Here is a 15,119-nt window from a genome sequence, read left to right as displayed (position 1 = left end):
TTCCTGCAGCTGAAAGGAGTTAAACCCGGAGGTCACCTTATCAACTCCGCACCTCTCCCGACTCCCTTACTCGCTTCCTACTTGCTCCGTACTACTTCTCTCGTCCCTGGCAAGGCACAAGTTGAATTCGTTTCATTAACGAGAGAACTCGGAAGGCCCGTCTTCCCTTTGGAAGGGACCCAAACCCTTAAAAGCTACCCTACCCAACCCAAGCGCAGGAAGCGCGTCCACTTAGCAAGGGCGCAATTCAGAAAGTGGTCCACGCTCCCCAGCGCACGAAGCGGGAGGCGGCCGTGGACCACTTTTCGGGGAAGCGGGCAGTTGGGGGTAACTCGGACTAACTCTCGCCCCTGCCCGCCGGGTCCGAGCGGGGCTAAAGCCGGCTAAGGGATTTTTAGCTGTTCCTGGGTCAGCCCAAGACGGTGGCAGGCAGGCAGGCCGGCCGGCCGTGGAAGGCGGAGGCGCGAACACCCGTGCAGTGGGACCGGGGAGAGAGGGAGTTGGGGGGGGAGGCTGCGCCTGGCTGGCCGGCGGTGTCAGTCAACGGCAAAACCTGCGCCAAACACGCCCCTTCGCAGCACCTTCGCGCCTCCCGCAAGCCTGGCACAAGACCCGGGCAAGAAGCGGCAAAGAGAGGCAGGCAAGGGCGCACCGCCAAAGCCAACGCCACCCCGTGCGCTCCTTTGGCCGCCTCTGCAGCCTCTCCGCGCTCGGGCGGGGCGGCAGGGACATAGCAGTCCCGGGGCCGGAGGGTTTTGGGGTTTTTTTTTTGGGGGGGGGGAAATGAGAACCAACAAGCAAGAAGACTAACCCCCCGCTCTCTCTCTCCCTTTCCCCAATGAATATACATGGGGCTCCCAGGATAAGGTGGCAGGATCCCAATCTTGGGTCGGTCAACGGGATTTGAGGCAAGCCTTCTCCCCCTCCCCTCCATCATCATCATCATCATCATCATCGCCCCGGTCCTCTCCTCTCCTTCCAAGCGGCGTCTGGTGGTCGTCCCCCCTCTCCCCTCCCCCAATGAATATACATGGGGCTCCCAGGATAAGGTGGCAGGATCCCAATCTTGGGTCGGTCAACGGGATCGGAGGCAAACCTTTCCCCCCTCCCCTCCATCATCATCATCATCATCATCATCATCATCATCATCATCGCTCCGGTCCTCTCCTCTCCTTCCAAGCGGCGTCTGGTGGTCGTCCCCCCTCTCCCCTCCCCCAATGAATATACATGGGGCTCTCAGGATAAGGTGGCAGGATCCCAATCTTGGGTCGGTCAACGGGATCGGAGGCAAGCCTTCTCCCCCTCCCCTCCATCATCATCATCGCTCCGGTCCTCTCCTCTCCTTCCAAGCGGCGTCTGGTGGTCGTCCCCCTCTCCCCTCCCCCAATGAATATACGTGGGGTTCTCAGGATAAGGTGGCAGGATCCCAATCTTGGGTCGGTCAACGGGATCGGAGGCAAGCCTTCTCCCCCTCCCCTCCATCATCACCATCACCATCACCACCATCATCATCATCATCATCATCATCATCATCATCATCATCATCATCACCACCACCCCGGTCCTCTCTTCTCCTTCCAAACGGCGCCTGGTGGTCCCCCCCCCCCACTCTCTCGCCTCCCTGCCAAGGCTCGGCCGCCTCCTCTCCTCTCCTCTCCCTTGCCCACCCTCGGGCGCTCACCAGGTAGGCGCCCACGGTGCCCTGGGCCAGCATCAGGACGCACTCGGACACCAGGAAGACCTGGATGCTGGCGAAGCGCGAGCCCTTCTTTTTCCGCTTCTTGGCGCGCTGCGCTTCGTCCCCTTGCAGCTCGCCGCTGCTTCCTCCGCTTCCACCGCCGCCGCTACCCGTCGAGGAGCCGCGGGACTTCTTCGCCTGCATCCTCCGCCTCCCGCTGCCTCCTGCGCGGCTCTTTGGCCGCCTCCCCGCCCGCCCGCGCGAGCTGCCCGGACGCGGCGGCTCCAATCAGATGCCCCGAGCCGGCTTTTGCCGCTGCCGCTGCCGCTGCTGCTCCTGCTGCTGCTGCCGCCGCCCCCGGCGCTCGCCTCCCTTCCTGCCGGCAGCCGCCGCCGCCGCCGCTAGCGCTGCCATGGCCGGCTGGCTCTTCGCACGCCTCTTTCCTCCGCCCGCTCCGAAGGCGCCCGCCTTCCTCCGCGCTCTCTCCTCCCCTCGCGTGGCCGCCGTGCCAGCTCCGGCTCTCGGGCGCTGCCGTTGCTGCTGGATGGGCGCCAAGGCGCCGGGAGGGGCATCTCGGAGGAGGACGGGAGGGTGGGGGAGAAATGGGGGGCGCCCGCTTGGTGAAGGGAGGGAGGGAGGCAGGCAGGCAGGCAGGCGGCCTCTTCCCTGGGGAAGGAAAGGAGCCAGGGAGCATCCTGGTGGAGAGAGGAGGAGGAGGAGGAGGAGGAGGAGGAGGCGATCTCTGCGGCGGGCTTGGAGGGGAGGGGGAAAAAAAGGGGGGGTGGGCTGGCTGGCGGCCTTCCCACGACGCTTTGGCCCCGGGCTGTGCTATCTGGGAGCCTCAGTCCTCCCCCCCACCACCCTTCAATGAAAGCTGACTCCTGGCCACGCTGGGTTGGGTTCCCACCCGACCAAGAAGAGACAGCCGGCTTTTGGGGTTTAGTGTTTGGGCAATGAGCCAGTCCCGGTTAGGAGGTGTCCTACTTTGGGCTAAAGGCCAAATCTTTGCCTTGCCCTGTTGCGTTGAACTGTTTATTTATTTTTTATTATTTTTTATTTTTTTTTTAAATTTGATTTATATGCCGCCCTTCTCCGGAGACTCAGGGCGGCTTACAATGCGTTAAGCAATAGCCTTCATCCTTTTGTATATTTTATACAAAGTCAGCTTATTGCCCCCACAAACTGGGTCCTCATTTCACCTACCTTAGAAAGGATGGAAGGCTGAGTCAACCTTGAGCCTTGGAGAGATTCGAACCAGCAGAAATTGCAGGCAGCTGTGTTAATAACAGGGTGCACTAAACCACTGTACTATCAAGGCTCCTATGTAAGGCTTGAAGAGTACTTCCCGGGTAGGGTTTTTTATTTATTTATTTATTTAATTTTATTTTTATATGCCGCCCTTCTCCGGAGACTCAGGGCGGCTTACAATGTGTTAAGCAGTAGCCTTCATACTTTTGTATATTTGATACAAAGTCAGCTTATTGCCCCCACAAACCGGGTCCTCATTTTACCCACCTTAGAAAGGATGGAAGGCTGAGTCAACCTTGAGCCTGGTGAGAATTGAACTCGCAGTAATTGCAGGCAGCTGGATGTTAAATGCTGCCTTAGTAGGAGGCATTTAGCCTCCTAAAATATATGTATTTTTATAAAAAAAAAATAAAAGTCAAGATGGCAGCCACCCAATGGTGCAATTGGAGCTCCCCAGATGATGACATATAAAAAAAATAATAATAGGTGGAGCTTTGTTTTGTATGGATGGGGGTGCCATTTTGACTTTTTCAACTGGACCCCAGAGATACCTCTGCTTCCAGTGTTTTGCAGACCTGATCCTTAAGGTAGACTTCTTCGTACATTAACCCCAGTTAAGCGAACCAGGCTGGTGCGGCAGGTGTAACTTCAGGCGCTCTGAAAAAATGGATCCACGTCTCTATAATAGTAACACCTCAGTTGGTGTTAAGGATGCCCAACTATGGACAGGAAGAGATAGGGAGAGAGAGAGAGAGAGAGAGAGAGAGAGATTGATATAGTTAAGAGATAGAAATAGAAATGGATGGATGGATGGATGGATGGATGGATGGATGGATGGATGATAGGTAGATAGGAAGGTAGATGGATAGATAGACAGATGATGGATGGATGGATGGATAGATAGATAGATAGGTAAATAGATGATAGATAGGAAGGTAGATGGATAGATAGACAGACAGATGATGGATGGATAGATGGATAGATAGATAGATAGATAGATAGATAGATAGATAGATAGGTAAATAGATGATAGATAGGAAGGTAGATGGATAGACAGACAGATGATGGATGGATGGCTAGATAGATAGATAGGTAAATAGATGATAGGTAGATAGGAAGGTGGATGGATAGATAGACATGATGGATGGATGGATGGATGGATGGATGGATGGATGGATGGATGGATGGATAGATAGGTAAATAGATGATAGATAGGAAGGTAGATGGATAGATAGACATGATGGATGGATGGATGGATGGATGGATGGATGGATGGATGGATAGGTAAATAGATAGATAGGAAGGTAGATGGATAGACAGACAGATGATGGATGGATGGATGGATGGATGGATGGATGGATGGATAGATGGATGGATGGATAGATAGATAGGTAAATAGATGATAGATAGGAAGGTAGATGGATAGACGGACAGATGATGGATGGATGGGTAGATAGATAGATAGATAGATAGATAGATAGATAGATAGATAGTAAATAGATGATAGATAGGAAGGTAGATGGATAGATAGACAGACAGATGATGGATGGATGGATGGATGGATGGATAGATAGGTAAATAGATGATAGGTAGATAGGAAGGTGGATGGATAGACAGACATGATGGATGGATAGGTAGGTAGATGGATGGATGGATGGAGAGAGATAATGGATAGAGAGATGGATGAGATGATTGGACAAGAAGAGCTAGATGAGACAGACAGATATGGTGGGTGGAGGGAGGGAGGGAGGGATGCTGGAGAGAACCTGGTAATGGGCAAGAGAATGCAACCAAGTGGGGGGAGGTGTTATTTATGTTGGCATCCCAAGGTATTTGAGGGCCCTTTAACTCATATGTTATGGTCATGTTGTTCCTTACAACCTTTTTGGGAGTACTGTAATGTTATATAATATGTTGACGGACGAGAAAACTAGTTTTCAAAGATATGTGTATTCTACTGAATTATATAATGATACTTGGAATTTAATATGGTCAGAATGAAGATGGGTTTTTCATGCTCTAACAATAGCCAAACGAGTAATCCTTGGGAGATGGAAAAATACTCTTAATTCCAGAGATAAATTATTGGATTTCAGGGATGTGTGATTACGCAGTTTGGGAGAAAATTGTATATTTGGTTAATCAGAAAATGTCATATTACCTCTCCCATTGAGAAAACATTTTGAACAGGCTTGGTTCACCATTAAAAAGATTAATTATTATTTTTTTTGCAAAACACAAAATCAGGTAAACCTGGGCTATAGTTGTAATTACACAGTATTTTTTGTATGTTCTTTTTACGTATTTTCTTCTTTAACATTTCTCTTTTGTTTGTGCGTAGGGTGAATTGTTTATTATCTTCATGTCTGTTTGAAAATGAAACAATAACAGCATTTTAGAACAATAAAGAGCCTTGGTGGCGCAGCAGACTAAAGTGCTGTTAAATAGCACCAGCTGCCTGCAATTACTGCAAGTTCAAATCTTACCAGGCTCAAGGTTGACTCAGCCTTCCAATCCTTCCAAGGTAGGTAAAATGAGGACCCGGTTTGTGGGGGCAATAAGCTGACTTTGTATAAAATAGAGAACACCGCTTGGGGGGGGCGAAAGCCCTACTAAGCAGGTATATACAAAAGTATGAAGGCTATTGCTTAACGCATTGTAAGCCACCCTGAGTCTCCGGAGAAGGGCGGCATATAAATCGAACCAATAAATAAATTATATATTTATTTATACCACATATATTATTTATTTATACCACATACATCAGACAAACCAACAGAAGAATAAGTGCACGCATTGAAGAACACAAGAACTCAGTCAGAAAAGATGAACCAACTTCTTCTCTGGTCCAACACCTCAAAGCCACAGGACATGATATTGACTTTAAAAAGACCAGAACTATTGCCAAAACTGAACACTTTAACAACAGAATAATCAGAGAAGCCCTCGAGATAGAAAAACGTCCACACAGCATGAATAAACGAGATGATACCTCCCGCCTACCAGCCATTTGGAAACCCGCCCTTATTGACAAACGAGTCCCTAACACAAAGAATGACACCAGACCCACACTCACGAAAACCACACAGGATGTCACCATCACACATCCACGCAAAAAGCAAGCCCACACCAATGAGGCACGACCACAAACCAGAAGCCAGACCACAGCTGCATCATTAGCCACTTTAAACCCCTCCAATCCATACATGAAGCAAACTGACACTCACCATGAAGATGTGGCACGACCACAAACACGAAGCCAAACAACAGCAATGCAGCTCACCAGCTCAAATCCCCCTGCTACTCAGACTAACCCGAGCACAACCAAGCCCCCACCTAAACAGAACACACACCCAGCCAATCAGAGCACAGCCAACCCCCCATCCAATCAGAGCACAGCCAAACCCCTAACCAATCAGAACACACCTCCACCCAATCAGAACACAGCCAAGCTCCCACACAATCAGTTCACACCCCCACTGGCAGTTAAAAGAAAGAAACAGCTGCGATCACACACATTGCTCCTAGAAGCACGAAGCCGAAAACACCAACCTGAAGATGACGAATGAGACTTCGTCGAAACGTTGCCAAGACACCTCCAATTTTACGCAGGAGAAAAAACCAGAATAACCAAAGACCGGGCTGTGGACAGAATTGCTGCTTTCACAGAACCTGGGCGGATCCGTGGCTTGGAAATAGGACTTCTGAGTGTGGTCATTGCACACAAGCAAACAAGAGCCAGTAGCGTGCAACAAATGTTAGAACATTTCCAGCTGAATTAGAGGAAACATTGTCTCCGAGATGAGTGAAATCATTCTTTACCCTGCACTGTAGTGACCATATCTGGAGTGCTGCATGTAATTCTGGATAGTACATCTCCACAAAAGCATTAAAAGATTGGACAGTGTTCAAGGAGCGCAACAAAAAATACAGGGATTTGAGGATGTGTGGGGTCCTTGGTGCTCTCTGAGCTTGGTGGTTTTCCTGCAGAGGTTTCATTATCAAACTAGATAACATTATCACATTTAACCTCTGATCAACTGATGTTGTTGCCTAATTCGGTAACGAAACGTCTGCAAGGAAACCATCAAGCCCCAAGAACTCTATAATTTAACCCTGAGCTACAAATATTCTCTCATATTGGTACTTGAGAACCTGCCTTGTGAGACCAGGCCAGAGAAGGAAGGGAGCCACAATAGTAGCATTTCAGGAACATAGTAACATGTCACAGGAATGTCATCAAGTATTTTTCCATGAACCACACAAACTAAGACCAGAAATACCAGGTAGAAGTTGCAGCTACCTGGATTCTGTTTAAACACCAAGAAAAACCTTCTGAACAAATCTGGAGCAGTCCACCTGTGGAGATTGTGATTGTATCTCTGGAGGCTTTCAAGAAATGGCCATACAACCATTTCTCTAGGCTGGTTTGTCAGTGTATGAAAGTTCATGAATTGGAATAGACATGGTAACAGGTCAGCCAATGGGGACTGTTTGGTGACTCAGATGGCTCGGAGCCTGGGCATGGCTTAGCTTGACTGATTTGTATGTAAGAGTTGCTTTGTCCTTGCAATAGAGCCTATGTATTATATAGATTCTGTGGTTCTGGATTCTGAGTTCTGCTGCATGGGTATTGTATACATGCATCATGCTTTACATTGTTGTATATAAAGAAGTTTCTTTTATAAACGAATCCTGCTGAATTCTTTACTTGTGTGCTGGTTGGATTGCTGCAAACTCTGACATGGTTTGTTTTGTTTTCCTGCAAGTTGTAGAGCAGTGATAGCTGTTGTGGCTCCGTTACCTGAGCCTGTGTCATCGGCAGGAGAGGACTCCGAGAGTGAAGGAGAGGAGTTGGCAAGGCCTCCCTCTCCAGGACCCTCCTCTCTGGCAATGCCTTCAGTGTCTGCCGAAGGGCAAGAGATAGGGCCGGGGCCAAGCACGTCCACGCAGCCACAGGTGGACAGTGATGAGGGAAATGAGTCTTGGCTGGATCCACGCCAGCGTCGCAGAGATAAGCGCGCACAACAGAAGAAAAGGCATGCCCGAGATTAGGCTGAGTCACTGGACCACACCCCACAGGGTATAAAAGGGAGCGTGGTGGCCAGTCAAGCCTTGTGACGATCAAAGCTGAAAGCTTCCACGCCATTCTGCATTGCCGGACTTTTGCTATAGACTTTGCTGGATTATATTTGGACTTGATTTACTCTGTAATTATTGAGCATTTTACTTTGATGTACCAGAAGTGGAGAGAAGTTATCTCTTCCCTTCGTAAGTAATAAACTCTTGGCAGGCAGCCACTAAGTTGCTGCCAAGTTCCATTATCGTAAGGAAAAGGATTTTGTCAGCTGGTTTGGTTTTTAGCTCTTGGACGTCTGTTGGTGTGTGTGCCTGTGGGACGGGGACAGAACAATGGCTAACCTTTTTGCCATCGTGTGCCAAAAGTGGGGGGAGTGCAGAGGGAATGCGTGCACGCGTGCCCACACCCATAATTCAATGTGCCATGCCCCCACACACATGTGCACATGACCCTAACACATGACCCTTCCCTCGCTTTTGGCACGCAATGGCACATTGGGCCCAGTAGGCCCTTTTTTCACACTCCCCAGGCTCCAGAGGCTTCTTGGAGCCTGGGGAGGGTGAAAATAGCCTTCCCCACCCCCATGGAGGCCCTCCGGAGGCTGGAAACAATACATTTCCTGACTTCTGGTGGGCCTGGAAGGCCCAAAAATCAGCTGGCCGGCACACAGATGCGTGCTGGAGCTGAGCTAGGGCAACGCTCGTGTGCCCACAGATATGGCTCCGCGTGCCACCTATGGCACATGTGCCATAGGTTCGCCATCACAGTTGTAGAGGCTTAGTAAGATGATCCTTTGCATCTCTCCTTCAGTTTACAACTCTTTGTCCAGTCTGCTCCCACAAAGAGGGTCTCCTCAGGGTGCCATCGGCCAAATTATGTCGGCTGGCGACACCCAGGGGGAGGGCCTTCTCTGTGGGAGCCCCAGCCCTGTGGAATGAACTGCCCCCGGAAATGCGTAAGATCTCTGATCTCTGTGTATTTCGCTGTGCCCTCAAAACCTTGTTGTTCCACCAGGCCGGGCTATCAATGTAATGATTTTAATTGGTTTTAAATATGGGATTTTAAATTTGGGGGTTTTAGAATTGAGCCAATTATTTAATAAATTTAATTATTTTTAAATTTTGTCTGTCTCTGTGCTTTAATCAGGCTGTACACCGCCCTAAGTCCTTCGGGAGAAGGGCCGTATAGAAATAAATTCAATCAATCAATCAATCAATCAATCAATCAATCTGTATCCTTCCTTTGTAGCTAACCAAATGTAGGGATTCAAGACTGATGATGCGTTTGACCCCTCTCTTGGCCTCAGCCTGGTCATTTCCTGCAAGGAGAAGGGTTTAGTTACATGTTTCATGGGAGTGTGTCTTCTCAGACAGAAAAGGGCCCAACATTTTTTTAATAAGTTCTTTGAGGTCTCTAGGGAGGGGGTCTTCATCGTAGGATTTCATTTTCATTTTCATTTTATTAAATTTGTATACCGCCCTACTCCCGAAGGACTCAGGGCAGCCATAAAATAAAACATGTAGATACAAAATTTAAAATAGAGATAAAACTAATTAAATAAATTTGGCTGAGACATTTTAAAACCTCAATAAATTAAAACCAAATTTAAAATTCCATTTAAAAAGAGGAAAAGTTTAGGTCAGGCCAGCTTGATGGAATAAAAACGTCTTAAGCGCACGACGGAAGGTACGCAGATCCGGAATCCTCCGTATCTCCGGGGGGAGCTCGTTCCAGATCGTAGGTGCCCCCACAGAGAAGGCTCTCCCCCTGGGGGCCGCCAGTTGACATTGTTTGGCCGACGGCACCCGGAGGAGCCCCTCTCTATGGGAGCGTACTGGTCGGTGGGAGGCTATTGGTGGCAGCAGGCGGTCCCGTAAATAGCCAGGTCCTAAGCCATGGAGCGCTCTGAAGGTGATAACCAAGACCTTGAAGCGCACTCGGAAGACCACTGGGAGCCAGTGCAGCTCGTGCAGGAGAGGCGTTACATGGGAGCGCCACGTTGCTCCCATCACCACCCGCGCGGCCGCACTCTGCGCCAGTTGGAGCCTCCGAGTGCTCCTCAAGGGGAGCCCCATGTAGAGGGGCTTTAACCAGGTTATACATAACTTGTAAAAGGTCACATCAGCCAAGTTTTGCATACCATGTGACTTCCTGGGCTTGGCCTTGAACTTGGTTAAAGGTGCGAGGTAAACTGTAAACATGGCTAAAATTCTATGGAGCGTCTCAGTCATCCAGGTCATGATTGTCCCAAAGGTGCTTTTTCAGGAAGCAACAGGACTTTCTTGGTTCGTTTGTTTTGGGTTTTTTTGAAGACATTTTGCTTCTCATCCAGGAGGCTTCTTCAGTTTTGACTGGGTGGTGGGGAATGGAAGGATTTATATTCCTTGCAGACAGCTGGTCCTTTGCATCCTTTTAGAGGGTCGCTGAGGCCACTTGGAGGTTTATCTGTGTCCTCAGGGTCACCGGAGTAGTGCAAATGGTTGTGGAGCCTTCTTGGCTGCAGGATTATTTTCTGTCCCTGTGTCAGTGGTGAAATTCAAAATTTTTTACTACCGGTTCTGTGGGCGTGGCTTGGTGGGCGTGATCTGGCTTGGTGGGTGTGGCAGGGAAGGATACTGCAAAATCCCCATTCCCACCCCAGCCAGAGGTGGTATTTGCCAGTTCTCCGAACTACTCAAAATTTCCGCTACCGGTTCTCCAGAACCGGTCAGAACTTGCTGGATTTCACCCCTGCCCTGTGTCCTTTCACTGTTAAAGACAGCACAGGCTGTTGGGGATGAGCCTGTGGTGTCTGCATCTCCAACTGAAGCGCAAATGTAAACATGGCTGATTTGGTTTCCAAAATTCTATAAATTAAATGCTTAGCTTCATGACCACAGGACTAACAATGAGTCTCATTGTGAAGTCAAAGCTTCAGAGTTGGACTCGTGAGCTCAGGGACTTGGCATCAAGACACTAGTTGTTGATTTATTAAATCTCCCATTTCTGCAAATAAAATCCCAGCAACTACTCTCTTTCCACCTTGCGTAGGACAAACTAAACATTTACTAGCGGAAAGGGATTAGAGGCAGTCCTCGTCTTACGACTTAGAATTAAGTCCCAAAATTTCCATTGATAAGCAAGACGGTTTAAGTGAATCTGGCTTCCCCATTGATTTTGTGTGTCAGAAGGCCGCCAAAGAGTATCACATCAGGGGTGAAATCCAGCAGATTCTGACAGGTTCTGGAGAACCGGTAGCGGAAATTTTGAGTAGTTCAGAGAACCGGTAGTGGAAATTTTGAGTAGTTCAGAGAACTGGTAGCGGAAATTTTGAGTAGTTCGGAGAACTGGTAGCGGAAATTTTGAGTAGTTCAGAGAACCGGTAGCGGAAATTTTGAGTAGTTCGGAGAACCGGTAGCGGAAATTTTGAGTAGTTCGGAGAACCGGTAGCGGAAATTTTGAGTAGTTCAGAGAACCAGTAGCGGAAATTTTGAGTAGTTCGGAGAACCGGTAGCGGAAATTTTGAGTAGTTCGGAGAACTGGTAGCAGAAATTTTGAGTAGTTCGGAGAACCGGTAGCGGAAATTTTGAGTAGTTCAGAGAACTGGTAGCGAAAATTTTGAGTAGTTCAGAGAACCGGTAGCGGAAATTTTGAGTAGTTCGGAGAACCAGCAAATACCACCTCTGGCTGGCCCCAGAGTGGGGTGGGAATGGAGATTTTTGTAATATCCTTCCCCCAGGAATGGGGAGGGAATGGGGATTTTGCAGTATCCTTCCCCTGCCATGCCCACAAGCCACACCACACCCACCAAGCCATGCCCACTGAACCAGTAGTAAAAAAAATTTGAATTTCATCACTGGATCACATGACTCTGGAACTGTCATAAAGACATGCCAGTGGCCGAGCGTCTGATCACACGACCACGGGGGATGCTACGACAGTCATTAAGTGTGAAAAATGGACATGGCCCTTTCTTCAGTGCATTGCAAGTTTGAATGGTCACTAAATGAACGGTTGTAAGTTGAGGACGACCTGTATTGGATGAGGCTCAAGAATAAATGAACGACTGAATTGCAAAGATTTCTTCTGGGCTGTAATTATCTTAGATATCGCAATATCTGGCAATCTGTTTGGCCCCCGAGTTGTTCTGTGCAACCGCCTCTGTTCTGTTTCTTCTGTCCTGCAAAAAAGCAATCTGGTCCCAGAGTGACTTGTAAACAAACCCCAGCCACGGTGCTCCCCCTCTGCTCCCTCTCGGCAAGAAACGTGCAGCCAAGGTTGGCAAAAATTCTCCTGCGCTTCCGACCTTCATCTTTTCCACTGCAGCTGCTTTTTTTTTCTTTTCCATGGGGCTATATTTTAAACCTGGGCAGCTGTCAGGGGCGCTTGGCCCAACAAGTCACTCCCAGAAGACGTGAGTTCTATTAACTCTTTCTCACCCTGGACCTGAAGAGCAACAAAGTCTTCTTCTGTCTCACATCTGAGCAATTTTTAACATTGCCTTGTGAGTCTGATTAAAAACAAATATTGTGGTGCCTGGTATAATCACTCATGGTTTCTCCTTCTCCTTCTCCTTCTTCTCCTCCTGTCTCCATCTTCCCTCCTTCTCCTTCTTTTTCTTCTTCTCCTCCTCGTTCTCCTCCTTCTTTTTCTCCTTCTCCTCCTTCTCCCTCTCCTCCTTCTTCTCCTTCTCCTTCTCCTCCTCCTCCTCCTCCTTCTTTTTCTCCTTCTCCTCCTCCTCCTCCTCCTCCTCCTCCTCCATTTATAAAATTTATTTATAAAATATATTGGCCACCCTTCTTACTACAAGTTGTCCTCTTTTCCTCTTCCTCTCTAGGCTCAGACAGAATTGGTTAAGAAGCTTTTGGCCTGTATCATAACCTGTAGTGCAATAATCCAAGAATTAGGCCCAGAAATAGAGGCCTAACACCATTTGGTTATACAATAAATAAAACCAACTCTGTATATTCTTTTAATAGGGGATGTGGTGGCTCAGTGACTAAGACGCTGAGCTTGTCAATTGAAAGGTCGGCAGTTCGAATCCCTAGTGCCGTGTAACGGGGTGAGCTCCCGTGACTTGTCCCAGCTTCTGCCAACCTAGCAGTTCGCAAGCACATAAAAATGCAAGTAGAAAAATAGGGACCACCTTTGGTGGGAAGGTAACAGCGTTCCGTGCGCCTTTGGCGTTGAGTCATGCCGGCCCCATGACCACGGAGACGTCTTCGGACAGCGCTGGCTCTTCGGCTTAAAACGGAGATGAGCACCGCCCCCTAGAGCCGGGAACGACTAGCACGTTGTGCGAGGGGAACCTTTACCTTTACCTTATATTCTCTTAAGAAAGGCTGCACAAGTTGAACTGTCTATAGCCATGATGGTGAACTTATGGCACACGTACCAGAGGTGGCATGCAGAGCCCTCTCTGTGGGCATGCGCACCGTCACCAGCTGCCCTTCTGGTTTACACTGTGCCCATGCGCACGCCAGCCACCTGGTTTCTGGGGCTCCGGCACGTGCAAAGACCAGCTGACCAGCATACATGCGCGCACCGGAAACCCGAAGACCAGGTGGTTTTCAAGTTTCTGGGCCTCTGGTATATGTGTGCACTCATGCACATGTGTATTCTGGTTTGGGCACTTGGTACCAAAAAGGTTCGCCATCACTGGTCTATAGCAACAATAGATGAGCAGGACATTATAATATCTTTCACCTGCATGTCCATCTTGGAAGTTGTAGCGGTTCTAAGATAATGACAATAGAAAGTGATCATGAAGTTTCCCAATCTGGCAACTTTCCCAAGTTTAGAAGCTGGCCAGTCTTGTGTTCATAAAGCCCACATCATCTGATTACTGAATTAGGTTACAGCAGGGGTGAAATCCACTTATCTTCGCTACTGGTTCAGGAACGGGAGCGCGCAGGAGCGTGCATGTTCTATGTGCATGCATACCTCTTCTGCGCATGCGCAGAGGGTAAAAAACTGAGACGTAATGACGTCCTGGCAGGTGGGCGGAGCCTCCCTCCGCCAGCGCTACTGGTTCGGCAAGCCAGATAGAACCGGGCGGATTTCACCGCTGGGTTACGGACCTGATGACGCATGTTGTGTGAATACAGTCCATACGTGCAAAGTGCAGCCAGGCACATATGACAGGAATCGGATGTCAATGGAAGCTGAGTAACTTCAAGATCTCCTAGTTTTTTTTTTCCCCAAAGAACCTTCCTTAATGCCAGATCCTTCTGACGAGTAACTGTCAGAATCCTAGCCAGCCTGAATCCTTATTTTTCAATAATGCAAAGGGCACCAGGTCAGGGAAAAAAAGCATTCAAAATATTTTAAAGATGAGTTTAAAGGTATTTTGAACAGGCTGCGTAGATACAGGACATCAGATGATATGGACACGTCGTACGTGGTAAAGAAGCCTCGGTGGCAAGGACAGCCACGTGTCTGGAGCCTGATGACCCTGATGGCCGGTGACCCCATGGGAGACCCAAGAGACGCCATGGTCAACTCGCTGCAGGACAACTTGCTACAGGACAAGAGCTACACTAATATCAAAGAACTGGTGGAATAGAATCATTAAAGGATGCAAAAGGAGGTGCAGAATGAAATGTGAATGGCAGAAATTAAAATAATTTGTGTTTATTTTAAATAATTAAATAGAATTGGTAAATTGTCCCGCGACGACTTCTCCCGTGGCGAGTGGGCCATGCTGAGTTGGCTGCGACGAGTTGGCTGTGGCAAGTTCTCCCATTCCTGCCATAGTGCAGGAATAACACTAGGAAGAAGTGGTGCAGATGTAGAACAGGTTGGGACTTCAATGAGACCAGGTTCAGCAGGTTCTGACAGGTTCTGGAGAACCGGTAGCGGAAATTTTGAATAATTCGGAGAACTGGCAAATTTTACCTCTGGCTGGCCCGAGAGTGGGGAGGGAATGGAGATTTTGCAGTATCCTTCCCATGCCACGCCCACCAGGCCACACCACACCCACCAAGCTACGCCCACAGAACCGGTAGTAAAAAAAAAATAGATTTCACAACTGAACGAGACAGGTTCATGTAAAATGCTCAGTCAGAAAAGGTTACCGTTCCTGGCTGAGAGTGAGATAGAACAGTGGTCACCAACTAGTGGTCCGTGAACCAC

At 48.7% G+C, this 15,119-nt stretch overlaps 1 protein-coding gene across 1 annotated transcript in view; it reads right to left on the bottom strand.

The window, feature by feature from the left end:
* The window catches only part of SLCO3A1 (solute carrier organic anion transporter family member 3A1), a 152,604-nt gene extending 150,699 nt beyond the window's left edge, over window positions 1–1,905 (bottom strand). Inside the window, exon 1 of the mRNA XM_070953592.1 lies at window positions 1,682–1,905. Within this exon, the coding sequence (XP_070809693.1) occupies window positions 1,682–1,882 (201 nt within the window). The 5' untranslated portion in view covers window positions 1,883–1,905. The remainder of the gene's footprint in view (window positions 1–1,681) is intronic.
* Between the last annotated feature and the right edge of the window lie 13,214 nt (window positions 1,906–15,119).

The sequence above is a fragment of the Pituophis catenifer genome, unplaced genomic scaffold, assembly GCF_029215685.1.
Source record: "Pituophis catenifer annectens isolate HBS135680 unplaced genomic scaffold, rPitCat1.0.hap2 SCAF_14, whole genome shotgun sequence".
Classification (NCBI taxonomy): Eukaryota; Metazoa; Chordata; class Lepidosauria; order Squamata; family Colubridae; genus Pituophis; species Pituophis catenifer.
The sequence above is the reverse complement of the archived record's forward strand: the minus strand, read 5'-3'. Positions and strand labels throughout refer to the sequence as shown.